Raw genomic sequence first — 27,895 nt, forward strand, 5'->3', positions numbered from 1 at the left:
ATAAATCAGTTCCAACAAACGTCCTTGCTAGCACTTTTGTTTTTATTTCTTCCTGAGTAGAAATTTATATGAATACTCCTCTTTGAGAGGAGAGTGGGAAATGAGGCTGTTTTCATTGGAAGCAATCTGGACTTGGGAAAGGAATATTCTGTCCTTGCAATCACTTTCTTTACCATAATATTGTATATCAAGCGAAGGGTTTTTTCTGTGGTGCAACCAAAAATTATTCTCGCAGGGAATTCATGAGAAGGCTATCTGGACTCCATTAGAAACGGCAGAACTTAGCTTGGGAATGGACAGTCAGGCAGCTCTGGAGTCTGGGAGACAAGAGCCCTGGCCGCACCAAGAGCAGACTGGTCATACCTTACACAGGGATGGGGTGGAAACCTGCGTGCTTTTATTGTTTTCTGCTAATGATTCTGCTAAAGATCACTGCCTTTTCCCTTCTGCTGAAGATTCAAATTCTAGAGAAAGACTTCCTGAAAAATTTAGCTTGTGTTATTCACCCAACTGTCTAGCTAAGGGGAGAGCAGGGAGTCAGTCTTCTCATTACAGATCCAACAGACTATATCCAGTTGAAATAAGATATTTCCCAAAGGCTAATTGGATACCAGATAGGAAATGGACTCTGGGCTACCAAAAGACAAAAATATCCTCTGCATGAGGGAATGGAAGCTGCAGGAAAGCTAGCAATATGGCAAAAACAAAGTAAATCTTTCTTCTTGTTTTACTCAGAGGGTGGGTTATGAGTTATCTCTTATTATAAGCATTAGAAACCGAGGCTGCAAAAACAGTAGCCTGCGAGGGCTTTAGTACTAAGTGAAAAGGTAGAATTATCCGAGTCATGAACTTGTCCCTAGAAAAATGAGGACCCCATTAAACCCTAGATAGTACTTTAAAATAAATGTAAAACAGTATAACTCTTACCACTATTATCAGTATTGCTCTAGAAATTTCCGACTGATAAAGAACCAGAGAACATCAATAGGAATCATAACTATTGCAAAGGAGCTAAAACTAACACTGCTTGGGGATAATATGGCTAAATATAGTGAAAACCCAAAGAAGTCGACTGAAAAGCTAAAATAAAGTTTTATTGTATGCCAACATTCATGGTTACATAGAAAATATAATGCCTTAAAAAAGATTTATTTACATTAGACCAAACATACACCCCAAAGGTACAAACACCTAGGAATAATCTTAAGAGGAATGTGTAGGAGCAAATGAAGAACACCACAGAAACTTACTGTAAGGTACAGAAAAATGTCAAAATGCTTTTATCCCCTTTTTAAAATTTGGCCAAAGGGTCTTACCGGTGACACAAGGCCCGAGGGCCGAATCCCACCCTCCACCTGGTTTATCCCGCCCAGCACCTGGTTTCCACCTGGTGGCAATGCAGAGCTCTCGCTTAACTGTTCAGGAGTAGTTACATTTCTACAGTCCTAAAATTACATTCGGCCCTTTGAAGGCAACTGTGAGGCTGATGTGGCCCCCAGTGAAAATGAGTTTGACACCCCTGGATTAGAGGAAACTTGTCTTACTCTACACTAAATGAAGAGATAACTCAGAATGTTTTTTAAATGGACGAGAACAAAAATCAGATCAATGAAAGAAAAGATGTAGTCCTAAAACTGACTATAATAGAGGAAAGAATTTGACCGATCCTCAGGAGATCGTCAGGTTTGTGAACAGAAATTTACATGCAAGAATGTGAACTTGGCTTTCATTTAAAATTAGCTGCCTTACTCAAACCTACTCACGAGCATATGTTATTAAAATTAAATAAATAAAGCCAAACCCCTGGTACTACCAATATGACACAGACTGTGTGAAGCTTGATGAGAAACAATTCAATTGCAAATCAATGCTTATGATTTAGAATGTTTGCCCACTCCCTTTTTGGGGATCTTATTGAAACCACCATTTGTTCTTCTTGTTGTACCTGCCATCCAAATAGGCACAGCACGTCTACTCTGATGATACCTCTTTATAGGAGACCCTTCTGCGTGGCGTGGGCCCAGCTCCCACTCAGAAAGGCCAGTGGGGAGCAAGGTCCGGCACACAGGACCCATGCCCACAGACAGGTTCTCCAGTGGGGAATCAGGCCTGCATTGTACCTAGGCCACTTTGAGATTTGCTTTAGCTAAAACTCCCCCACCCTGAATTGAGGCAGCAAACATTTACTGCTTATCTCTAAAGTAGCTTCCTAAAATCTATGCTAAACCTTCCAAGGATGAGTGGAACCAGTTTAACCACTTTTCCCTTTACATTTGCAAATATCCTTCCTCTTTTATGTAATTAGCAGCATCCTCTTCTATGTTTTCTGTAACCACCCAAAGCAAACCTGAGTATAGTAAATGAGCACCATCCTCAAAGTAATGTGCCCAGAAAAGCAATGCAAGCCTGTCAAGGCAAGGGTGGAGGTGCTCTCCTCTTGAGAGAGTGGCCCTGCCGTCCCTTTTCCTCCACAGGACTTGTAGTGTGTGTGAGTCTGTCTATTGCAGCCACAACACACGGATCCCGCCGAGGGCCAGATCCACGTCACCTCCTGTTTCGCTGCTTTGATGAATGACAGCCTCTTTTGGTGCAGCCTGGAGTCCAGCAAGTGAATTTGTTTTACTTTATATAGTTTATATTTTGAGTCCTACTGTATCAGGTATAACCTTGAAATGTGGTAAAGTGTCTTTCCAGACACTTTCATGAGCTGCAGGAGCAGGTAACAGACAGAAACTTGACTTAATTTCTATTTTTTTTAAAGGATTAAGAACATGTACGTGGTCAACAATAGAGAAATGGTTAAAAAATATCTTTGTATATCCATACAGCGTAATATTATATAGCCACCAAAAAATGGTGTTTTTAAGGATTTTATATAATATAGTTCTTTCAGGAAGTGCACTATAAATGATATTTTTATTTTCATGTTTCCATATGATATTTTATTTTTATGTTTCTCTTTATTTTCCAAAGTTCCTACAAGTATGAGAATCAGGGAAACTTATTTTAAAAAGACAAAAATCAAGATATTTAAGAATTAGAATATAAACAGTAAAAAATTAAAAATAAACATAAAAAGAATTAGAATACATATTCATAAGGATTTGTGATAAATAGCAAAGTATGTATAAATAATTATTTAATAAATAACATTCAACTGTACTTTTAGTTACTTTTACAAAAAAATACATGTTTAAGCAAATAAAGGACAAAGTCACTCTACTTTGCATTTCCAAACTCAGCCCCATAGTTTCTTCCACTGGACAACTGAGTGACGAACCACTGTCAAGGTCATGGCAGCTCATGAAAGAGCTGGAAAAGTTTTTTTAATGTAGGACTGTAAATTCTGAACTTGCAAAACTTCATGAACATGGTAAGGATGGCAAGGATCGTATCTACTACATCGCAAGTAGGAAGAAAGATATAATCATATCTCATTATATATTATTGAAATCCAATAATTGATAAAAGACCCTGCAGTTGGTACATATGGTTGTTTATGTGGTGTTTATAAATACAATCAGCAGCTATTTGTCAAAGTAGTAATGCATAATAATTCTATGGATCTGATTCTAAAAATAATTTATACCTAGATGAATCTCTTTGGAAAATTTTACCAAATACAATCATCTTCAGTGCTCTTCTGAACCAGGGATAGAAAAATGCATAAACCATTGGATTAAAAGTAGAGTTCAAGTAGCCAAACCAAATCAATGCGTCATTCAAGGCGGGTGGAATAGCATAGTTCAGGAAAGGATCGAGGACCGTGCAGACAAAGAAAGGACACCAGCATATTAGGAAAACTCCCATCACAATCCCTAAAGTCTTTGCAGCTTTTCTTTCTTTGCTCCGTGAAATTCCATTTTTCTCTTCCAATCCAATTTGAAGCTTCTGATTGGCATCATTAATTGATTTTGCCTGCCCTTTAGCTATGAAATATATTCTATAATAGACACATAACATAATAGATCCAGGTATGTAAAAAGAGATCATAAAGGCCAGTACCCCGGATGGTTTGCTAAAGAAGACAGAGCAACCCCCTAAGCAATTAATGTGTTTGTAATACATCTGTTCAGCTCCTTTGAAGTTTAGCTCCAGAAAGATCATTCCAAATGCAAAAAGAGCAGGGATGCTCCAGCTAATCAATATCATCATAAAGATAACTAAGACACTGATCTTGGCTTTGTATCTCAATGGGTCACACACAGCATAGTAGCGGTCAATGGAAATGAAGGACAAGTGGAAAATGGATGCTGAACTGAGCATAATGTCAATACTGGTATGAGTTTTACAGAAGGCTTCTCCAAAATACCAGCAGTGCTCAACAGATCTGACCATGCTATAAGGCATGACCAGGCACCCCAGCAGAAAGTCCACTGTGGCCATGGAATGAATGAGCCAATTAGTTGGGGTCTGAAGTTGTTTGAAGTGCGATATGGAAATAATAACTGTCAGATTACCGACCATTGTGGTCAGAATTATGAGCACCATTAAACTATATAGGGAGGCACGGACATCATTCGACCAGCTGCTTTTCACACAGGAAATATTAATTGTATTGTGGCAAAAGGACATCATTCCTGAGGGCTAGCCACCAGTTTATTTTTTCCTTTGTGTGTTGACTTTTCTCCAAAATCCAAGTCAAGTTACATCTTTTATTTCCATATATTTATCCCAGAAACCTGGAAGAGAAAAAAAGTGAATCACTGGCAATTTGATGACTCTACTTCTAATACATTTTACTTATTACTTCTTGCTGAAAAATAATTATTCTGGATAGAGCTTTTATTTCTAAGTTGAGTTCAATGGTTTAACTTAAAATTTTTTAACATCTACTTGATGCCAGACACTGCTAAATATGAAAAGCTGAATTAATAGGTTGAATTATATAAAACTGCCACTTTTGTAGGTCAGAGGTCAAATTTTTTTCATATGCTTTAATCTATGGAAATAGCCTGCGCAAAGGAAAGTTTTGTATATGAAGCTTGTATTCTAAATGAGAGATACAAATTGCAAGGAAGTTTAGAATTGAAATATCTTAGTAAAAAAAAGTGAAATATTTTAAATGTGCTTCTACAGAAGTAATATCCACTAACGCTTTTGCACTTGATCATATATAACTATTTTTTATTTTATAAATGACTGTAATAGAAAGAAACATACATACCTTTATTTCCAGTTTATACACATATTCTAAGAATTACTTCATTTAACATTTTAACATTGATATCAACATTATTCCCTATAAGGAAGACATGCCATAATTTTCCTGGCTAGAAATTGAGATTTAGTTCATAAATCCATTAAAGTTGGAATATGGCCTGAGATCTCAATTACTAGTACAGTTTCTTTTTTATTAACCCAGGTTTTTTTTTTCCCTGCAGAAAGGATCAACTCAGATAAATTATTTTAAGAACACTGAGTTTGAACTTTCGTATCAGAAGGTAGAATGACTTGAAAAATGGCATCTACTCATGAAGTGTGTGGTATTGTGGTCCAAATTACTAAGGATTTTAACTATGCAGACCAAGGTGCATAGCAGCGAGTGATGTGGCCTAAAGGAAAGTGCTGTGATGAGAGCCCAGGGGGCCGGGGCTTCAGTGTGGGCTGCGGGCATGGCACTGGAGTGCCATTTTTTTCTTTTTAGCTATAAAACCCCTTAAATTTTTTGTCATGCAATCACAATTCATAAAACATATGAAAGTAAAGTCTTGTTACACAGTGATACCTTCTCTTCTACTAGGCCTCCTCCTCATGCCTCACTGAAGAACGTCAAAGCCCCATGGGACCCAGTTAAAAATGTCCCTTCTGTTTCTATAGGATTCTATGATTACCAGCTAAATTATTGAATTTGCAGTATATTTTGAAATATACATAGTATTCTAGACATATATCCATTATATATATACATGCATATGTATATGTGTATATGTGTGTATGTATATATATATATATATATATATATATATATATAGAGAGAGAGAGAGAGAGAGAGAGAGAGAGAGAGAGAGAGAGGAGTTTGGAGGAAGAATCTAAATTTCTGGCAATCAATGAAAAACCTGACAGTAGTTTGTGAAAATGCTAGAAAATAAAACAAGTCTTAGAATTCTAGGAGTCTGCCTTCTTCTTCATCTCTTCCCATTCCGTCTGGGCTGACAGTACAGATCAAAACCATATGGAAATCTAAATTTATCCAAACATAGAATTGAATGAATAGAATATTTAGGAACTAAAACGCATACTTTAATAAATCTAAAACATTTCTCCCAACCTCTTTCTGCCTTCTATTCCCAGGAAAAAACATATACATAAACAATGAATCGTAGGATTTATTTAAATAGACACCCAAGCCCATTTCATAAAAGAACAAACAGTAGACTAAAACTAGGTTATTAAACTAAGCAATATGTGAATTAGAATTAAAATTTTACTGAAAGAATGATGACCATTTTACTATGAAATTTAAGCGTGCACTCAACTAAACTCTATCAGTTAAGTTAGCGATCTTCTACTTATATTTTTCTCACTCTTTCCCCCTTTTCCTTCTTTGTTTTTCTTATACCATTGGCATTTGAAAGGAACCAAGCACCACACCCTAATTACTGTTAGAAGTGTTTGCAAATTACTTACTACCAGTCAAAAAACCATCCCTACATGTATCATCTTGAGTAGATTCGTTTGCTCAGTGGAAACGAGGGTCCAAAACTAAAGTAAGGGAAGGTGGGGGAAAGCACTTGTTCAATTTTAGAAAACTGAATTCATAGAAGATGAAAAAGTAATTGGACAACTTTTATACCTTGTTTTTTGTGTATCTAAAATGTTAGGTTCCAAGATAAAAACCAATCAACAAGATAAAAACCAATCAACTCAAAGGCTTCCTCCTCATATTTTATAACCTGATTTCAGAGATATAGAACCTTAAACATAGTATGTTAGAAGTTGTTAATATTAATGACACTCCGATAGTATAATTTTCCTGCTCAACTTAAAGAATGTTATACATTATTTCTGTATATATTTTAAATGTTTTAGTTTGTTTTTAAACTTATTGTTTAAATAAATGCCCTATGATGACCTCATGAGTTGAATGCTTACTAAGAACATGACATAATGGTGGTTTTGTTTCTTTGTTACTGGCTTTAAGAATTTAGCTAGCTAGAAATGATTATTATCTGTGTATACAAATTATCCACGTTGAACATACAACAGTAATATGGAAAATTAATAAATCTCTCATTGATTATCTGGCTAAGCAAACAATTCCGTGCAAATGATCTAATCACTTATTGTTTGAAAATGACATCTGAATTAATAATATATTGGTAGGAGTTATAGTTTTAAATAGGTCTGCGTAGCAGGATAGGAACTTGCTGGTAGAGCGCTCCCAATGTCCCAATGAAAGGCCACCCACACGAATCCCCCCATGCCCTTTTGGCTTCATCAAGCATCCATGTCTAATTGCTCAGCCTCTCATCTCCGTACTGTTGTGTACAACCTCTGCTCTGAACCCGTCATCTAATATACTGTTTCTCACAAAACCCTGCCAAGTGTGCCCTTTGGAGCTTGTGGTCATCATCCTCCTTCCTCAAACTCTCTTCTAAGTGCTTCCCTCACTTGGTTCTAACGAAAAGTGTCTCTCCTCTGAGGATACTTCATCTCCTAAGGTGGGCGGTTTCTCTCCTTATCCCTAGAACCCCTTTATACCAGTGGTTTTCAACAGGTATGCCGCAAGAATTTTTAAAACATGTAATAGTCAGGGGCACTGACCTTTTTTCCCTTAGATTGTCAAATAAAAAAATGACAACGGCCACCACAATAACCATCTGGTGTGAATGAATCAATATGATATCTATTTTTTCATCAGATCAGAAAAACTATAGTTTTGGGGTGCCACGGAATTGTAGTAATTAGTTTCTGTGTGTCATGAGACGCAGAAGGTTGAAAATCGCTGCTTTACAGGCCCTGGAGGAAAAGTAAGTGTCCTCTGGGACTTGCTGTCCTTGCAGATCGTTGATCCCCCCTTCCTTTTTAAACCCCGCCCTCTGCAAGCTTCAAAACTCTGTGTGTCCAAACTCTGTCTCCTCCTGCTACAGACACCTACGGACTCCTATGTCACTTCTCTTTATTTCTTGAAGATGTTAGCTGCGGACCTCCTGTCACTTCCTCCAAACCCACACTTCTCAAAATTCTTAAAGATTTTTTGTCCACATAAATGATCCAATAATGCACTTTCAACTGCTTACCCCTCTGTCTTCTAATAAGTATGTTCTTTACTCCTTTTCCTCTCACACATTCAAGGCCGTGCTATTCTTACAAACAAGGCAGGAAGTTGCTACGAACCTGGAGTTCTGTGATTTGTGCAAGCTAAGTCATTTTTTTCATCGATATTCAGAGGACAAATTCTATACAATAATTGTGGACTATGGGAAAAACTAAAATAGAAATTATCGAGGTATGAAATTTTTGTAGGTAGAAGTATAAATAAAGAATTTTGGGTATAATTCACTTTCAGGAAAAACAATCTTGTTGGACTAGTGACATACAGGATAATTTTTTAAAAAAGACAAATATTCCTGGCTTCCAAAAAGCTATGTATTTCAACAAGCTGAACTTTCTTATTTTTCCCCCTTCTCTTTTGTTTTACTTTTAGATTTTCACCTCAAGCATACAGCTTTTCAGCCAAGAAAGAGAGAATTAGTTCCCTCTTTAACATTTCTTCATAAAAGGTGAAGAATATGAATGAATTTTGTGCAAGATACAGAGAGTATACTTAATAGAAAATGTTCAGCAGAAGAGAAATTCATTCTGTTTGCAATCAGATGTGGAAATTAGTTATGACATAAAAGAAAAGGAGGCCCACAGTGCCCCTAAAAAAGAGGCCACCACGGCATAGAGAAGCAAAAGTCACAGCCTTTTCAAAACCAAGCTGCCAAGTTTTGTACAGTGGCAGCATCATAGCCAACGAGACTTATCGGAGGTGCGATTATTGCTAATTGGGGGAGAAAAAAAAAACAAAACCAAGCAGTCCTTCCAAGTGTCCATGTACATGCATCCTGGGAGAGGCAGGAGTCATACAGGTTTACATGAGCAATTTTTCAGTATGCCCACATCCTAGAGGAGAAAATCACCTACACTCCAGCACAAATTTAGGGAAGTATCAAAATCCCCTGTCAGCCCTTCAAGGAAATAACAGTAGAATGGCCTAGAATTACAATAGTGCAGAACCTCCCACCAAGTATAGGTACTGCTGTATTTTTACCCAGATATACAGGCCAAATAAATAGACATGCGAGAGCAGCCCCAAGCAGAAAATGTGGAGCAGCTGAAATCCTGAGCAACTCAAATCAGGGGCCACTTGATACTTAGAGGAAACTAAGAAGAAACTATTCTCCTTGACCCAGAGAGTAGCCAGAATCTCAATGCCTAGTTAGCTTGTTTGAATTTTTTTAAAGCGACTTTGTGTTTCTTGTATACGGTGACTTAGCAATTAGCACCTACTGCAAAATTAAGGATAGCAAAATGAGACATTATAATTTAGAATTAGATTGTTTGCTCTAGGACTCTCTATGGCTATCCTGTACTTGCTTTTATAAGAAAAACTTTGAATTATATGATATCCGATTTATTTGAGGAAGGCAATCATAAGTATTATAGACCTAAAATTGCAACTAGAGTTGGTTTTAATCAAAATGTGCAGCTTTATGATTTCTTCTTATGTTTAGGTAACAATATAAAAATTGTATGGTCCTGCAGAAACTATTGCAGTTAAACTTTTGGTAGACTTTTAAGGCTTCAGACGGTTCTTGACACATGTGTGACCATCTGAGCATCCTAAAGAAAACACTGTCAGCCAACGCAGCCAGTTGAGTTCAGGAAAGGTCACGAGTCTATGGTGCACAGAGGAGATAAAGGATGGAAAGTATGCCAGGGCAGAGTCCTGCACACGATGTGAGAAGACTGCGTAGTCCTCAAGTGCAGAACAGGCTCGTTCGGAGACCCTAACCGCTCTCTCCTTACAGACGGGACTGGAAACTTGTTGACCCTGTGTTTGGTTCTAGAGCCAAGAAACCCTGAAGTTTTTAACCATGGCCTAAAATCGAAAAATAATTGGTAGGGTAAGATCTTCTAAAAGGGTGTTTTTCCATGACTCAATTTAAAGAGCAATGGGTGAAGCAAGACTAAGCTTTCTGAACTAGCAAGTCCCTACCTACCCTGACGAGAGGATTGCCAGCTGCTATGTGTCCCCCATCAGTGTTTCTGGGGAAACAGAAGCTTAAAATTTGCTGAATTCTGTTTTCCATAGCAATCTCACTTTCTTATCTACTTTAGGAGACCTGGTAGAGCTTGCATTCACAGCAAATACAGTCTAGAATTTAACTTTGTAATGGATGTGGTTTGCTGTCTCCCTACAAATCCAAAACTCCAAAATAATGTATCTTGAAAGGAATAAAAATAAGGCTGACCTCAAACTTCCCAGAAATACTGAATTCCTTACCTTAACAAAGTAGTATATATTAAGGGATGTGAGGAGAAAAACTTGAAAGCTAAGAATTTTATACGCAGGGAATATATCTTTATGTGACTGTAAATGATTACAATATCCAAGCACTCATAAAATATGCTACCCATGTATCATTTTTTGGAAAAAGGAATTACTTGCAGAGAGGCATTCATTGTTTGTGAAAAGTATGAGAATTAGGATCTCAAGATTGGGAAGCTAAGCCATAAAAGGACTAGTAATTAGCTTTATGCAAATCAAACATAAAAATGAGTTTAAAATAATTCTGGCAAATTTTGTTTTAAAATCGAGATGCAGTTGATAAAGAGACACATTTTTGAGCTTGAGAAAAGTCAGACCACTTAGGAATTGGAAGCAAGCACTGTAAGCTGACCTGCCTGTGAAGGAAAATCTTCCATCCAAGAGACCAGACAGCCTGATCCTCATGGATGCTGGAAAGTTCTGCACCTCTGGGGCAGGAGTCATCAAGAAAAGTTTACAAGCCATTTAACAAAATACAGTAGCAGCACAGAGAGAGGCCAAGTCAATTAGACAGGCTGGCAGAAAAATGAGAACTTTAAACACAATTTAGTAAAAATACCCAAGCAGATCAAATTAAAGCACAGAAAAAAGAAACTTAAAGAAATGATATCAGATATTTCAAAAATGCATAAAGAAATTGTAAAAGAGAATAATCACGACTGAAAAGCGAATCACTGCTCTTGTGAGTCAACTGGAGGAATAGCACATACACTAAGCTAAAACACAAAGGCATAGAAATTCAGTCATCCTTTTTTAATAAATGTTTGCTGAACGCTTTCCCTTTTTCAGGCGCGAGGTGCTGAGGAGGGAGCGGTGAGCACACCCAGCAAACTTCCTGCCCAGGTGACACTCACATTCCAGTTGGGAGTGGAGCCCAGACAGTGAAGGAGATAAATAAATAAAATCTTAGATTGCAGTGGTTGCCAAGGAAACAAATACAGCAGGGGAGAGAGATGTGGAATATTTGGGGAGAGAACTAAAGTTAGAGATAAGGTCACCACAAAAGACTAAAATAAGATGACTTTGAATTGACCCGAAGGAAGCGAGCTAATCATGTGGGCATCTGGAGGAAGTGCAATCCAGCTACAGGGCACAGCAAATACACAGGTTCTGTCGTGGAGTATACCAAGTGTGTTTGCAAAACAGCAGAGATCAATGTGGTTAGAATCGAGTGAGTAAAACAGAAAAGAATAGATGGGGACACCAGAGAACCTGCACAAGGCTGCACTGAGTAGGGCTTTATAGGTCATAGTAAAATTTTTACATGTATTAATTTTAGAAAAAGAGAAAGAGGGGAAGAGAGAGAGAGAAACGTTATTTTGTTGTTCTACTTACTTATTCATTCATTGGTTGTTTCTGGTATATGTGCCCTGACTGGGGATCAAACCTACAACCTTGGCATATTGGGACAATGCTCCAATCAACTGAGCTAGCCAGCCAGGTACCAAAGCATTTTGAACCCAGCCACATGATCTGATATATTCTTATAGACTCACTGTGGCTGCTATGTTGAGAACAGAGGCAGAGGGCAAGGACAAAAGAGAGGCGACGATGAGGAAGCTGCAACGACCTGGTGGGAGCAGATGGTGGTTTGGGCCAGGGAAGTGGTTGTGACTGTAGAGTGTGGTGCTCAAGTTGGATATGTTCTGAGACACAGCAGGCAGGATTTGATCATAGATGGGAGAAAGTTCTCAAGGGAAATAGCTAGGCTTTTGGTCTGAACAGTGTGTAGGGTAGAGATCCCATTTACTGAGAAGGGAAAGACGGTGGTTGGAGAAGGACAAGAAGCAGGAAGAAGTCAGGAGTTCAGTTTTGAACTTGGGAGGTTGGAGCTGTGTGCTGAACAGCAGGGCCTTCTGTGCCCAGCTGCCTCTGTTCCAGTCTGGGTTTGGCCATTCACTGATTCTGCTGACTTTGACATGCTGCCCAACCTCCTGGGGCTGCAGTTTCTTATGTGGGAAAATAATCTGTTTCCTGGGCTTTTCTGAGGCTGGAGTAAATTAACATTTGTAAAATAGCATATTTTGTATGGTGTTAATCAAATAAGTAAACATCAATGGGGAATGTTAGGGACATATTAAGGGAATGAATAAGAAGCATCACAAAGCTTTTTCAAGAATACACACATATTTGAATTGATATAAAAAGATGCACACTTGAGGGTCACTATAGGCAGTGGGTAAAGCAAGGCGGGGAGGGGAACAACGGAGAAAACACAGTAAGATAAAATGAAACAAATAGAGGTAGTGTTATAATGAAAGGGACAGTGTTTCATTTACTGCTATAGCCCCCAGGCTTGGAAAATGTCTAGAACATTCAAAACTAAATAAAAGATTAAAGAATGAACAAATGAACTGAGGACTATATTAGCTCATTTCTGTGTTTCTTGGGAGCAATAAAAATGTAGGCACATACACTTAACCTGGTTCTAAATACCAAAGATAAAGGAGAAAATCTCGTAGGCATACAGGTAGCAATTCCTTGATTGAGGTGGTGATGTTTGCATATGTTCTACTCATCAAATTGTACACATTAAATATGTGCAGTTCTTTGCATATCGATTATGCCTCAATAAAGCTTTTTTTTAATGTAAAAAAAATTAAAAAGAAAGATAATCAGGTTAGCATAGGACTTCTCATCTGTAATTTTGGAAGCCAGAGGTCATTGGGAGGAGCTTAGAAACAATTAAAGAAGTAGGATGGCAATTCAATAATCCTATATTCAGCCAAAAAAGTAGTCATATGCGGGTAAAAGAAAGACAACAAATATACATTCATGACCACCTTCTGGGAAACTCTAGGAAATACTCTAACAATAAAGAAATTAAATCAAATCAATTTTTTTAGATTACAAGGGATGAATAAAAAGAACATTAGTAAATAATATTATCTAAATTAAGATTTTAGTTTAAATCAAAATGATTAAGATAATGTGACACAATACAATGCTTGTTAAATATGCATTTTTTAAATAACAATAATAAATTTTTAAAAAACACTAAATTTTAACCTACACTCAAATTCTTGACTATCTCACTAACCCCCACTTGTTATTAGGGTTGGTGAGGAGTTGGCAAGTTAAACTTCCGAACTAGATTGCATGATACCTAGCTAAAAATTTAATTTTGTAAAGTTCTCTGGTGGGAGCATGCACACACACACAAAATAGGTGTGGAATGGTATACTTCAAATTCCCAATATTGTTTATTTGGAGCTAGTGCGATTAAAACTCAAAACAAAAATGACAGCAACAGAGAAGACATATAGCAGCAAATTTTAGCAATAATTTTCCCTGGGTGGTGAAATAAATGGATGAGTTTTGCTTTCTTCTTTATAATTTATACATCTTCCAAGTTTTTGAATATGAGAATACTTCACTTTCATACCCAGAAAATTATTTAATAAAATGAAATGCACATGAATTAAGTTTCAAGTGGAATTTAAAAATGTGTTCATGAATAATTATTAATATATTTATATTATTTGTGCTTCTTTTGCTTATATAATTCTTTATATGAGTTATTTTTACCTTCATATTAAGATCACACTTTTGCTAAATTTCTGAACTGAACCCACATCCTGTTGTTCTTCGACCCTACAAATTTGGAAACAAAATTAGAAATGGACTCGATAATCTATTCCAAAAATATGTTTATATCTCTGCAATTTATCCACTATTTTTTATTAAAATAGTAAGCATACTTTTAAAAAATACTTATTTTAAGAGAAAAAGAGACAAGGTACAGGGGAAACAGAATTTCCAAATGCTTAGGTCACGATTCTAGGGGTGAGACATCACTGGAAACAGTTCCCAACCTGAAGAAACAGGAAACGTGCCCAAATCCATTTGTTTGCTCATGCATCACCGTGGATCAATAGATGAGAGAAAAAACAACCTCCAGAAATACTCTGGTCAATTGACTACACCTGACGTGTGTCTGTGATGTGTACTGGTACAAGATAATATGTCTGAGATTTGGATAATAGTAACTGGAAGATTCTTATGTTAATTGATCTAATATATGACATGTATAGACTTACAGGCACACACACACTAAAGTGTAAAGCCATTCAGAAATGTGCCAGAATTATTACTAACAAATAATATCTTTGCAAATAAGATTTTAGTTCTGTAATTTAACATATAGTAACAATACAATACATTTTAATTTCAAAACCTTTAAATTAAGACATGTACGGAGACTCTCTTTATGTTGTTACAACTAACCAAGTAAACAACATGGAATTTCCTTCTTTATGTACAAGAAAAGGAGTTTTTAAAACAATGTTTCAAGTTTTCAGATTTCCTAACTTCCCATAGGTGAATTTTTCATAAAAGTGAAGCATTTTAAAAGAGCATATGTAAAGCAAGCTATTTAAATATATATAACTATTTGTTAGCTTCTCTTACTAAAGTTTTAACTAACTAAAATTACAGAAACCTTGTTAATCTTTGCGTTCAAGAACCCTGAAATTAATGTATGAGTAAGTACCAAACCACGGACGGATGAGTCTTATTCTCTAGAGCAGTCTCCCTGTGAGAGATCACCTAGCCCCCGGGGCTAGTCTCTGCAGTTCGGCGTGGCTGTCAGCGCGGGCATTCAGACTTACCTGCTCGGGTCAGAGTGGCGGAGCCAGGGGATGAGCCACAGCAGAAACGCTGCCTTTGGGAGGAGACCTGCCTTTGGGAGGAGACCGCACAGGCCCTGCTGGCTAGAGCCGCGGCTGCTCTCCCGTAGGCCCCAGTTAACATTGGCAGGATGACGCAAACATTAAAATCTGAACAAGATAAGCTGATAATAAATCTTTCTGAGACAAGGTAACAGTATATTGTTTAGAAATACAACTGGGAGGTGCTTTTATTCTAAACCGGCATCAGGAAGCTGGCATTGAGCAAGCTCAATGGAGAAGGTAAATATTACCATTACTTTAAAAATAATCTCACGCATGGGTCACCAGTGACCTTAGTCATGGGTGTAAACAACACGGAAAGGAAAGCACACGTCCATTAAAACTGCTTTAACTGTTGACTGATTTGAAAGGAAAATACTCCTGTACTAGACATCTTTACAAAGGAAATAAATAGCACTAAAAAAATCATTCATTTTCAAAACGGATATAACATATCCATTATAACATATACCACCAAAGGAATATTTCTAAACTGGACAGTGTCCTAGGCTCCACACCATCTTATAGTTAGAAAATAGTTTGAAGCAGTGACTTTCAAACTGTTTCTAACCACTAAGAAGAAATACATTTTATATTATGACTTAATGCCCATGTAGATAGGCATCCAGAGCATAAGTAAATGTTTTCATTAAAAATACCCTTCCCTCATTTAATTAATTCACTCTATTTTCTAGTTTATTCTCTTTTATTTTTTTAGTGAGTGGGATTTACCCCCTGTAATGTTACCAATCACAATTAGGAAAACACTGTTTTAGAGGTTATATGATCACACATATTTAGCCCATTAGTTTTTTAAATTCCTATATATACAACTTTCCCAAAACAACCCTCTTATACATAGAGCCAGGCCTTCAGTACAAAAAAAATGGATAATTGAACCGGTGTAGTTTCTCATCTATTTATACCTATTTCTCATTCTTTCCCACTAAATTGTAATTACGATAGATTGATCATTGGCTCCAATTCCTCACTCTCCTAGCATCTCTACCTTTGTCTTTGCTTCATTGGGAGTGGGAGGTATTTCCCTGTCCTTTGAACTTGAACTTTGTATTTGACTTGTTTTGGCCAAAAGAATGTAGACAGAAACATAAGGGTGCCATTTCCAAGCCTGGTCATGAGGAGGACTCCCTGGTGTATGACCACCCTCTGTGCCCTCACGAGAGCACACCCCAGTGACGCCCACTTGTCCAAAGCGCTTGAGAGACGCATGGAGCAGACTGGGACACAGAGATGTGCAGCCCGTGGTGGAGCCAGCCGAGCTGACCCTATAGATTCTTGAGCATAAATTGCTATTATTCTAAGATACTGAGTTTTGGGGTAGTTTGCTACATGGCCTTTCGTGACACAACTATCTGGATAAACTGTATTTCTGAAACAAGCCCTGAGACCTGTCACTCCATTCTCCTGCTGTGGAGTAACTGGCACCACACGGTGGGTGGCCTGTGGTCTAAATAGCCGTTAACGAAAGCTGCGGTAGCAAAAACCAAAACAAGCATATAATAAAAATCACTTTACCAAGCGAAGTTGACTAGGTGAATACAGCTTCTGCTCCAGAAATTCCTGGATGTTAAGGTTGGTTCACTTCTTACTAAAGGTACATAGAAAGCAGCATTCATCTTTCTGAAAATTAGTTAATTGTGTGCCTGAATCATACAAATACCTGTCATTTGTTTGAATGAGTTTTCTTTGGAGCAAGCACAATGCCTCTGTATTGAAGTTCTAGGAAGTCAGAGATCTTATCTGCTTTGTTCATCACTGTTTTATCATCACCTGAAATAGTGCCTGCAAAGCATAAGTGCTCAATATGTACTTGTTGACTGAATGATGTTGACTTGCTGATTAAACTAATTGTTCTTTTTTTTAAGCTTTTTAAACCAAAGTAGTGCATTCACATGGGATTCTCCAAGCTTCACTTGTGTTCATTACAAAACTACACTGCAAGTCCATCTTTTCATTTTATGATGGCTTGTTTCTTTTAACCTAAACATTATTTAACCGAGTGAATTTAGGATGAACTATGTGAGACAAATGGTGTTGTCAGTCCTCTTACTTGAGAACTAGTCACTGTTAACCTTGAGAACATGTATGTTTGAGTCAGGCTTCTCCAGGAAACGAGAACTGACAGGCTGTATGTAGAGATAGGAGATTTATTATAGGGAATTGACTCATGTGATGATGGTGGTTAACGAATCTCAGCATCTGCAGGGTGAGCTTGGTCTCCAGTCCAAAGGACAGCAAATTCGAGACCCAGGAAAAGCCAGTGATTCAGTTTGAATTCAAAGACAGAAAAAAAAAATCAGTGTTCCAGTCCAAGAGCAGTCAGGCAGGCAGGCAGGATTCCCTCTTACTCAGGGATGGTTAGCCCTTTTGTAAGTTCATTCCCTCAACGGATCGGATGAAGCCTACCCACGTTAGTGGGGGCAATCTGCTTTACTCAGTTTATCAATTTCAATGTTAAATCTCAGCCAAAATATTCTCACAGAAACAACCAGAATAATTTTGACCAAATATCTGAATACCCCATGGCACAGTCAAGTTAATATATAAAACTAACCATCACGATGTATGGAATAGCTTGTATCGGCTTGGCTATATAAAAGGGTGAGGGTTTGTTTGTTCTTTAATCTTTACAATATCTTAGATTGCCTGTGAAGTGCATCATATTCTGGTTCAATACTTATTCAAAAATAAAATTGTTTTCTTCTTTCTCTCCCTTAATGGAGTGATTTTCTGGGTTGAGAAGAGATTTTGTTTTTAATTATGTTCTCCAACAGAAACACCTGTTAGTCTGCTTAGAACAGCTGTGAGAGAACTTCTCGCCACTAGGACAGACTAGATGTAAAGGAGGAAAGAACACCAAAGGAGAAGTGTTTGCTGGGGCACGGGCTCAGGGAGATTGAGGGTCATGGGATCAGGAATTTTGTCTGACATCTTTCCAATTCTTTCTCTCAGATGCCCTCCCACTTCTTTCCATTTTAGAAACACAGAGTCCGTGGCTCCAGGGTTTCCACAACAAAGCAAATGGTCGTGCCTGTGTCCAGAGATACTTGCTTGCCCTGAAAAGGACTTAAGTAAATCAGGTGTCCAATACATTACAAATGTCTTGACTTGTGGAATTTGGGGTAGGTGAGAAAAAGGTCTTGGTATAAAGTGTGGTTCTGAGCCCCTGAAATTGTGGTGTAGCCCTGGCATTCTGTGGGACTGAATCTTTCCTGACATGGGACATGCATGTGGTTGTTTGGGCAGCACCATTCCTATTGTGCAATGAGCTGATACAGCACATTATTACGGCCTCCTGGAAAGTACTCCTAAGAGAATATATCCCTTTACTCTAATCTTTAAATGATTTTAGCAAGTAGAACTGTATGTATTATTTGGATTTCCCAAGCAAGTTTTATATCAGGAAGCTACGGCTGTTCTGAAGCAGATGTCTAGCTGGCTTAGCAATAAGCAATCAATCACTTCCGGAGCACCTCCCGTATGCCAGACCTGCACTGTGCTGTCACCTTTAACCTTCATGCCAACCCTGAGGCTTGGAAACACAGACTGAAGCTCCAGGCACATGAGGGATTTGGTCTCACAACAGCAAGTAGCCAGGAATCAAAGTCAGGCCTAACACTGAGGTTCCTGCTCACTGTTCTGCCATTTCAGCTCTCCCATGGTATAAACAACTAGACTCACTCTGGTTTATAAACTGTCTCTGGCAAGTGTAGTTGAACTGGCTCAGTTTGCCAGAGCCTGGTCACTTCTGGTGGACTTCAGACAACTGAGTTTCTGAACTTAAAGTATGGAGAAACATGCAGGGATCACACCCCCTCCAAAAAAGTTCAGCTTTGTATAATCTAACTGTTTCTTGATAAGAAAGAGTAGTAAATTATATTTCCCTTACAAGCTTAGTCTAGAATACAGTTCAGCACAAATAACCACTGTGATTGGCATAGAGCATATCAGTGCAGAACACGACAGGGATGCCTTTTAGTATCAGCCTTGCAAAAGACAAGAAGCTGTCCATGCGCCTGGAATCAAACGGCACTTCATGGAGATCTCTAAGTCAGATCTGAATATTATATCTGGAGCACTTAGATCTAAATATTTTACCATGTCACCGTGGCAGGTGTGGCTCAGGTGGTTGGAGCGTCATCCTGTAAACTGAAGGATTGTCAGTTTGACCCCCAGTCGTGGCACATACCAAGGTTGTAGGTTTGATCCCCAGTTAGGACCATATTGGAGGCAACCAAGCCATGTTTCTCTCTTATACTGACTTCTCTCTCTCTCTCTTTGTCTCTCTCTCTCTCTCCCCTTCCTCTGTCTAGAAGCAATGAAAAAAAATTCCCCCAATGAGCATAAATAAATAAATAAATAAATATTTTAGCACATTTAGAGCATTTATATGTAAAGGGCCCAACACTACCCTAGAACTTATAAACTCAATAAATAATCGTGATAGAAGCTAATAATAGTTTGGAGGTTATGAAGCAAATTCAGAAATTGCGTTCAATTCCGAGTCCTGGGGACAGACCACATGTTAGCAAGTCTCATTAGTCTCCTAAAGCTTCTTTCAGAGAATTGGTTGTCAGACAAATAAAATCATCCTGATGCTACCAACTCTGAATATTTTCATGACTATTGGAGGGAGGGCTTTGGAAGAATTTTATAGATTTATTCTTTGGCTACCACAAATAGAAAAATAGAATGAAATAAGGTGTTCAGCTTATACATTTCAAAAAGGATATTTTCTCTTTCTGAGCTCACCCTAAGACATTACACCTTGAATGTTAATTTCTTATTGAATTTGAATCTCTGGCCCAAGTAACATATTCACAGAGGTCTAGAGAGGACAGTGTTCTGCACACTTTAATATTGTAGGGTATGGGCTCTTATACTGTGTCTCCCCTCCCTCCCCCCTCCTTCCAAGTGCCCTAGATGGAGAGAACCAGTGAGAAGTGACTTCATCCCATTCGCCATTCCTCCGTGCCCCGTGGGAGGGGGAGCGGGGGATAAACTATGGCAATGATTTGTAATAGTGGGTCTCCCACAGTGTGCTGCTCAGAAACTTGCCTTGCATCTTAGGAACTCATGAACACAGAACCTGAGTATACTGCTTGTGTGAACACAGCCTAAGCTGGGTTACTGCCAATAAAATAAAGAGAAATAATAAGGAGGAAGAGGAGGGGAAAGAGGAGAGATGAATGAGGAAAAGAAAGAAGAGAAGCAAACACAGGAGGAGAAGAAGGAAAAAAAGAAAGAGGAAGAGACGGGAGAAGGGGAGGAGGAAAAACTTTTATTCAACTTGTAACCAGCCACTGAGCTGAAGGCATTAGATGAATCTCTAGTTTATCCACATAAGAACTCTAAATAACAGATACTACTTTTATCATTGCTTTACAAAGAAAGAAACTGACAATTAGATGCTAAGTTACTACTGAGGGGCAGCAGTGGAATTTGATTCTAGATTTGCCTGTCTCTGGAGTTCCAAATGACTACCAAAAACTTGGGGAACAGAAGTTAAAATGAAGTGTTTCCCTTCTTTGTAGCTGATTTCCTCCACACACCCTCCAAATAGCTGGGTAGGAAAGAGTGAGATATCTACATTAATGAGAACTTGACTTAACATTCACCTATGCATAGGTGGCCAGGAGAATCTTATTAATTACAAGCTAAGCAAATAGATAACATATTAATAGTATTTTTTAAACATTTTAAAATTAGTATGTGTAATTGCTTTCATCACTAAAATTATTATAGTATATTTTTATCAACAATCTTTGAAGATAACTTTTCCATATTTATTTCAGGTAAAATTAAATTATGTGTATATTTAGGCGCATTTTTCAGACTATCACATTTTATTTTCTTGCTACCGTACTTTTATAATCCATCTCTATAGCTAGAACTGAATACACACAATGTCAGGCTTCCAATTAATTTTTATTCATATTGTGATAGCAAATAAACCTTCGGTTAATTGTCTTTGATAGAACAAGATAACATTTTATCATAGAAAGGAAGAAAAGAATCAGTTGGTTCACAATTTTAGTTGAATCAACACTGTAATCTGTTAAAACAGTATTCTTTGATACTCATATTTTCATAACTCAGTTCAAAGTTTATCCAATCAACATGTCTACAAAGCACATTGCCCAAACATTAACTATTTATCAGGTAATCTACCATTATATTAACAGGTGAGCCTTACTTGCTTTGGCAGGAGTTCAAAGTTTCTAGAAGGTTTGGTGGCTAAATAGTTATTTACCTTGATAAGCACTCTTGCTATATTTCAGTGGCTGAACCACCACCATAAGGAAATGATTTTCAGATAGAAAGATTAAAAGAGCTTACTCTTCTGTTGACAACTTTTCATTGATCCTTCTAAATTTACCTCCTCAGTCTGAAATTTCTCACTCTTCATGGTGACAGTCTTCTACCAATATCTCAAAAAACGTTTATTCTCCATTCCACATCAACATATATAATCAACTAAATTTAGTCTTTGTTCCAGGAAGTGTATATACTTTATTATTAATCATATACTTTTACTTTAGCCCTCACCTTGCACTCTATCAAAGTCTGTGGCTATTAAAGCTGTAAGATTGACTATACGCTATGAAGAAAATGGAATATAGCTCTTACAAAAGCAAGGATGCAATGAAAATCTCTTTAATAATCAATGAGAGACTCACTCACTCTAAGCTTCAGCACTGGGACTACAGCTCAAAAAGCACCAGGGCATATAGGGAAGAACTGAACTGACTGGCATCAGAGTAAGAGCTAGAGAAACAGCTTTCTCCCAGACAGAAGTGCTGGCAGAGGCCAATGTCCCTTTTTGGAGCCCTTCTTCCACAGAGCCAGCAGGCAAGATCTATATTTGAGTCTCCATCAACCTATCATTGATTGCCCCGTCCTAATGATTCTCTGAGAACCTGCCCCACCCAGCTTGAAGGCCTACCCAAGCTATTTCCAGTGGCTTTTACATATGAATGGCTTGTCTTGAACCATGCTTCAGACTTTACTAAATCTCTCAAACGAGCAGCATCTGGCTCAGTGTGCCCCATATCTCTCCCTAAATGGCCCCAGACTTGGCCCTATTAGAAGCCAACCTTAGTTTGCAGCTTGGACTCTCCTGGGCACCTCCATGCCAAGCACAATTAGAAGGCATCTACAAATTGCTGTGTTGCTCATGCCAAGTTGCTCTGGGCAGAACACAGGCAGCAGCTGACCTTGGCTTGCACATCCCAGAGGCCCAAGAGCCAGCACACCCAATGGACAACTTCAGACTATGTCAAAGCACCCCCCAAGCACCTATATAAGTGACACAGTCAAGGGACAGATTCAGCAGGCAGCAGAGCTCTGCTTATATAAGTCCTGCTATCGGAGCTGGGCCCCTGCACAGGTAATCCTCCATGATGGACTCAGTAAGTCCTTGCAACCAATAAGACCAGGGATAAATCCTTCCTATTGATGTGCCAACAACAATCAAGGCTCAACTACAAGATGGTATACATAGCCCACACAGTGGGGTTGGGGTGGCACACCTGTAGTGTCCAGCTCGGGTGAATGGGGAGGTGGTACCATTGGACTCTACAGAACACCTACTACATTAGGCCACTCTACCAAGCCCAGGAGACATAGCAGCTCTCCTAATATATAGCAACAAACACAGGGAGGCCAAAATGAAGAGACAAAGAGACGTGTACCAAATGAAAGAACAGAAAAAAACTGCAGAAAAAGAATTAAACAATATAGAGATAAGCAACCGACTGGATGCAGAGTTCAAAACCATGGTTATAAGGATGCTCAATGAATTTAGAAGAGTGGATGAACTTAGAGAGAACTTCAACATCATAAAAAATGACATCGGAACCATAAATAAAGAACCATTCAGAAATGAAGGATACATTAACTGAAATGAAGAATAATTTATAGAGGATCAACAGTAGAGTAGATGAAACTGAGAATCAAATTAGTAATTTGGAATAAAAGGAAGAAAAAACACCCAATCAGAACAGCAAAAATAAAAAAGAATCCAAAAAAATGAGGATAGTGTAAGGAGCCTCTGGGAAACTTCAAGTGTATCAACATTCACATCATTGGGGTACTGGAAGGAGAAGAGAGAGAGAGCAAGGAATTGAAAACTTATTTGAAAAATAAAGAAAAAAACCTTCCCCTAACCTGGTAAGGAAATAGACATACAAGTCCAGGGGTGTAGAGAGTCCCAAATAAGGTGAATTCAAAGAGCCCACACCAAGACACATCATAATTAAAATGCAAAAGCTTAAAGACAAAGAGAGAATCTTAAAAGCAGCAGGAGAAAATCAGTTAATTATCAACAAGGAAGTTCCCATAAGACTGTCAGCTGATTTCTCAACAGAAAATGTGAGGCTAGAAGGTACTGGCAAGAAATATTCAAAGTGATGAAGAACAAGGACCTACACCAAGATTATAATACCCAGAAAAGCTATCATTAGTTTTAAAAATTTTATTTATTTACTTTTAGAGAGAGGGAAAGGGAAGGACAAAGAGAGGGAGAGAAACAGCAATGTGCAAGAGATACATTGATCTGTTGTCTCTCACATGCCTCTAACTGGGGACCTGGCCTGTAGCCCAGGCATGTGTGCTGATTGGGAATCAAAACAGCAACCTTTCAGCTCACAGGCTGGCACTCAATTCACTGAGCCACACCAGCCAGGACGCAAAGCTATCCTTGGGAATGGAAGGGTACATAAAGAGCTCCCCAGACAAAACAGCTAGAGGTATATTTTCCCACCAAACAAGTATTACACAAAGTATTAAAGGGTCTTCCTTAAGAAGAAGAAGAAAAATATCAAAAATATGAACAATAAATGGCAATAAATACATATCTATCAGCAATTGAATCTAGAAAAAACAAAATAAACAAACATGCAGAACAGAAACTGACTCATAGCTAGAGAGAACCTTTTCACAGTTGTCAGATGGTAGGGGGTGGGATGGATGAGTGGAAAAGGTGTGAGGATTGAGGACTACAAATATGTAGTTACAGAATAGTCATGGGCATGTAAACTGCAGCATAGGGAACATAGTCAATAATATTCTAATAACTATATATGGTGTCAGGTGAGTATGAGATCTATTGGGATGTTCACTTAGTGAGTTTTGTAACATTTAATCACTGGGCTGTGCACCTGAAACTAACATAATATTATATGTCAACTGTAATTGAAAAAAATGTTTAAAGGCAAGAATGAATGCTATTACCACTATGATTTAAAAGCATTCTTGAAAAGCTACTCAATACAATAAGAGAAGGTAACAAAACAAGGAATAAATACTTTGAAATGGAAAAGGCAAAATTATTATTTTTACTGCTGACAATTGCCTAACTCAAAGACCAAAAAATAACAACTAGAAGACTCATAAAACAGCTTTTTATTAATTAATACATAAACTCAATATGTTCCTTCTGGTCTATATTAATCCATTAGAAATGACAATACAGAACAACAACAAAACCATTGAGAAAGAAGTCAGTTTCCAGGACTTCAATAAAGCAGCAATAACACTGAGTTGCTCAAAAAGCCAGTTTAACTATGGCTACATAAGAAAACACTAGAAACCTGGAGTACCAGAGAAATCGCTGGATGTGAACTTAAAGATTCCGGTGTGAGGATTGGGTACACGTAAGCTAAGAGAATTGAACATGACCCTGATCTCTAACATAAAAGAGAGAACAAGTGTACCTACACTTTGAAATAAGAAATATTATCCTAAAATGTTTTATAAAGTATAAAATACTGTACAAAAACATCAATGATACCTTTACATACTTTGGGCAAGAAGATGTAAGTGAAGTTGCCTTCAGATCAATGGAAAGTTCAGGGAAAGTTTGCAGGATCTGTGGTATTGGCTTGCAATTGGCAGGTGCATGGGGCTGATAACCAAGTAATGGGGCAGGAGTGTAATATAACTATAGGTTAGAGAATAAAGGAGTTATAAATAGCAGCCCTGGGGACTCATAGCAGACATTAATCATTTACTGCATGATTTCTATATGCTAAAGTTGAGGAAGAATGTAGGATACATGCCTTTGAGGAACTTACTTTTAGTGATAGACATTACTAGTGCTACCCAATATTAACAAATCTCTTCCCTTGCCTGGACATACCGGGAAATTTCACTTGTTACCCATTTAAATTTGCCATGGCCATTTCACTTACTTTGTCAAACAAAATGCGAGAGGAAATGACAGTGTCGCTGGGTGAAAGCATTTAAAGCCAGTGTGTAATTTCTCCATATTCTTTTCATATGCTGGAGAAATTGCAGCGCACAGGTTCATAAAAAGCTTGGGGTTCTGAGCTATAACACAGAGGCTAGCTGCTCTGGAATAGACTCTCAATGAGCAAGAAACATACTTTTGTTTCTTTAAGCCATAGGTTGTTAGCATTTTTTGTTACTTCACCATAACCTAACCTGTCCCTAACTAACGCACACTCTAAAGAGATAGCATAGTACAGTGAAAGTGTATACTTTTGAAACGGCAGCTGGGAGTTTTATCCCAACTTAACCACTTACTATTGACTGACTGTCGAATATTACTTAGCCTCTTTAAGCCTCAATGTTATCCTTTTAAAATGAAGGTAATGAAAACAGTTTTTTCAAAGTTGTTGAATCATATTACATTTCTACCAAGAATATATGACAGCTCAAGCTACCCAAAATCTTTAACTACATTTGGTATTGCCAATCTTTTTATTTATAGTCATCCCAATAGATGCGTGGTGGTATCTCTCCATAGTATTAATTTCCATTTCCCTGATGACTAATGTGGCTCACATCTTTAAATGCTCCTTGTATAAAGATAAAGAGTTCTGCAGGTGAGTGATGGGAATGGTTGTACAGCAGTATGAATGTAACTAATACCACTGACTATACATTCAAGAATGGTTAAGATGATAAATTTTATGTTATACATATATTAGCACAATAAAAAATTGAAGGGAAAAACTTTTGGAGGTAAGAGAAGAGGAATCTTACCCAAGAAACTAGTGAATCTTGAGGAGAGAAAAGGGCTAGGAGAATTGAAAAGATGCATTTGGGGGTCATAGGAGATAGAGTTCTGTGCAAGGGACCAAGAAACCTGTTCAAAATTTCATAGACAAGGAGGTGCCATTTATAAAGCTTAGAGGACAGAATGAATTTTCTTCATGATCAATAGGACATCACAGTACAGAATGTACTAGAATGTTTAGAGGCTAAATGTAGGGAAATCATTAGGAATTTGTTTCAATAGTTCACATTAGAGACAACAAGAGATGGGCTAGGAGAGTGCCAGCCAGTATGGAAAGATGGGAATACAGGGGCATTTGTTCATGTTTTAGTTCTTTATTTTTATCATATTATCAGTAGTTGTCCCAGGAAAGCAATTTAAATGCAGTTTGGAAAAGTGGGACCTCAGAAGGTGTAATAGTTAACCATATTTATCCTGTACCGGCACAACATCAAATAATAATAATACTGGATTATTGAAGAATAGCTGAGAAGGCCAGGATAACTGTTGAATGAGTGAAAATGTGCTGCCCTCTGCTGGCAATGGCAATAAAAGCTTTCTTAGAGTTTCAAATCTAGATCATTGAATCTACAGATTGGTACAAAACCATAGCAATCATCTACAAAACATACCTTGTAAAAGAGTAAGAAAGATGGAAAAACACATCTAAAAATTATTTTAATGCATTTATGTAAGTGATCATTTGAGAGTTCCCCCCCTCATTGGATTCAATTATGTATGAAATGCACAGGTATAAATACAACATATTGAACCACTTGAAATATATCTACCCCAAGTCTTTCCAGGTCACCGAGGTGGTAGTTTAGGTACAGGAAATAGAAGCCTGGTGTTTTGTATATCTGAAACAGTCCTGATTATATATTTTCCTCCTGTCTCTATTATTCTTAAAAGTGCTTCATATATTCTAATATAGTTCCACTTAAATTACATTTCTCAGACTATTTGCTATAGCCGAAAAAAAAGCCTCCAAAAATTCTTTGTTAGATCACATGTCCTGACGTGGAGTGGAAAAATGCATTTTGTTAATATGAGCCTGAAATCTGCCTGTCGTTTGAACCATATTTGCGGAACCCTTAATGTTGCAGAGAGCTCTGTCTTAGTGCTATTGGGGACAGAAGAAGGAAGTGAAACAGAACAATTACACTGTATTTCCTAAGACCTATTTCAAAGTGTTCAATCTCAAAGTAAAACATAACAAAAATGATTAATTACTGAAGAAGACACTCATTATCTTATAGTAAGTGCCCATTAAATAGTCAACAAAGATTTGCTGGATTCTTACCATATAAAGCACCGTGCCAGGTGTGTGAGCATCCGAGGGAAGGACATTCTGGGCAGAGCTCTCCAAGCACACATTGTGGGAAGTACTGAAGTGTAAGATGGGGTGGGTGCACTTCACAAGCATTTCATCTCACTGGAGAAGTCATGCGTGCACAAAACCCTGAGCTAACAGTACAAATAACACACAATCAAATGTCAAAATGCTTTTTCATGCAACTCAGCTAATTAGGAAAGCCTTTGTTTTTTAACTTACTGAACTAATGACCGACTCTTGAATCTTCAGGCAGATCTCGTTGATCATAGGTGCAGACATTCTTTGAATTAAAGGACGCTCCTGAG

General features: G+C 37.8%; 2 protein-coding genes across 5 annotated transcripts in view; both read right to left on the bottom strand.

The window, feature by feature from the left end:
* Positions 1-15,218, bottom strand: part of LOC112297372 (trace amine-associated receptor 3) — a 43,642-nt gene extending 28,424 nt beyond the window's left edge. For 2 of the 4 annotated variants that reach the window (XM_071219633.1, XM_071219632.1), the window contains exon 1: positions 15,151-15,210. The gene's annotated coding sequence lies outside the window, so the exon portion shown is untranslated. Of the gene's footprint in view, positions 1-14,068; positions 14,137-15,150 lie in introns of those variants that run through there. The other 2 variants (XM_071219631.1, XM_071219634.1) reach the window with 2 other exon arrangements.
* Positions 1,110-15,218, bottom strand: TAAR1 (trace amine associated receptor 1). Its single transcript, XM_024552182.3, has 2 exons — positions 15,151-15,218; positions 1,110-4,682 (listed from the first exon to the last, which is right to left on the bottom strand). The coding sequence occupies exon 2, from the start codon at positions 4,576-4,578 to the stop codon at positions 3,559-3,561; it is 1,020 nt and encodes a 339-aa protein (XP_024407950.1). The 5' UTR covers positions 4,579-4,682; positions 15,151-15,218; the 3' UTR covers positions 1,110-3,558.
* Positions 15,219-27,895: the final 12,677 nt, after the last annotated feature.

The sequence above is a fragment of the Desmodus rotundus genome, chromosome 11 (genome assembly GCF_022682495.2).
Source record: "Desmodus rotundus isolate HL8 chromosome 11, HLdesRot8A.1, whole genome shotgun sequence".
Classification (NCBI taxonomy): Eukaryota; Metazoa; Chordata; class Mammalia; order Chiroptera; family Phyllostomidae; genus Desmodus; species Desmodus rotundus.

What these genes read in the sequence shown, in the direction of transcription:
- TAAR1 (XM_024552182.3), bottom strand. Translation starts at nt 4,578, where the DNA reads ATGATGTCCTTTTGCCACAATACAATTAATATTTCCTGTGTGAAAAGC.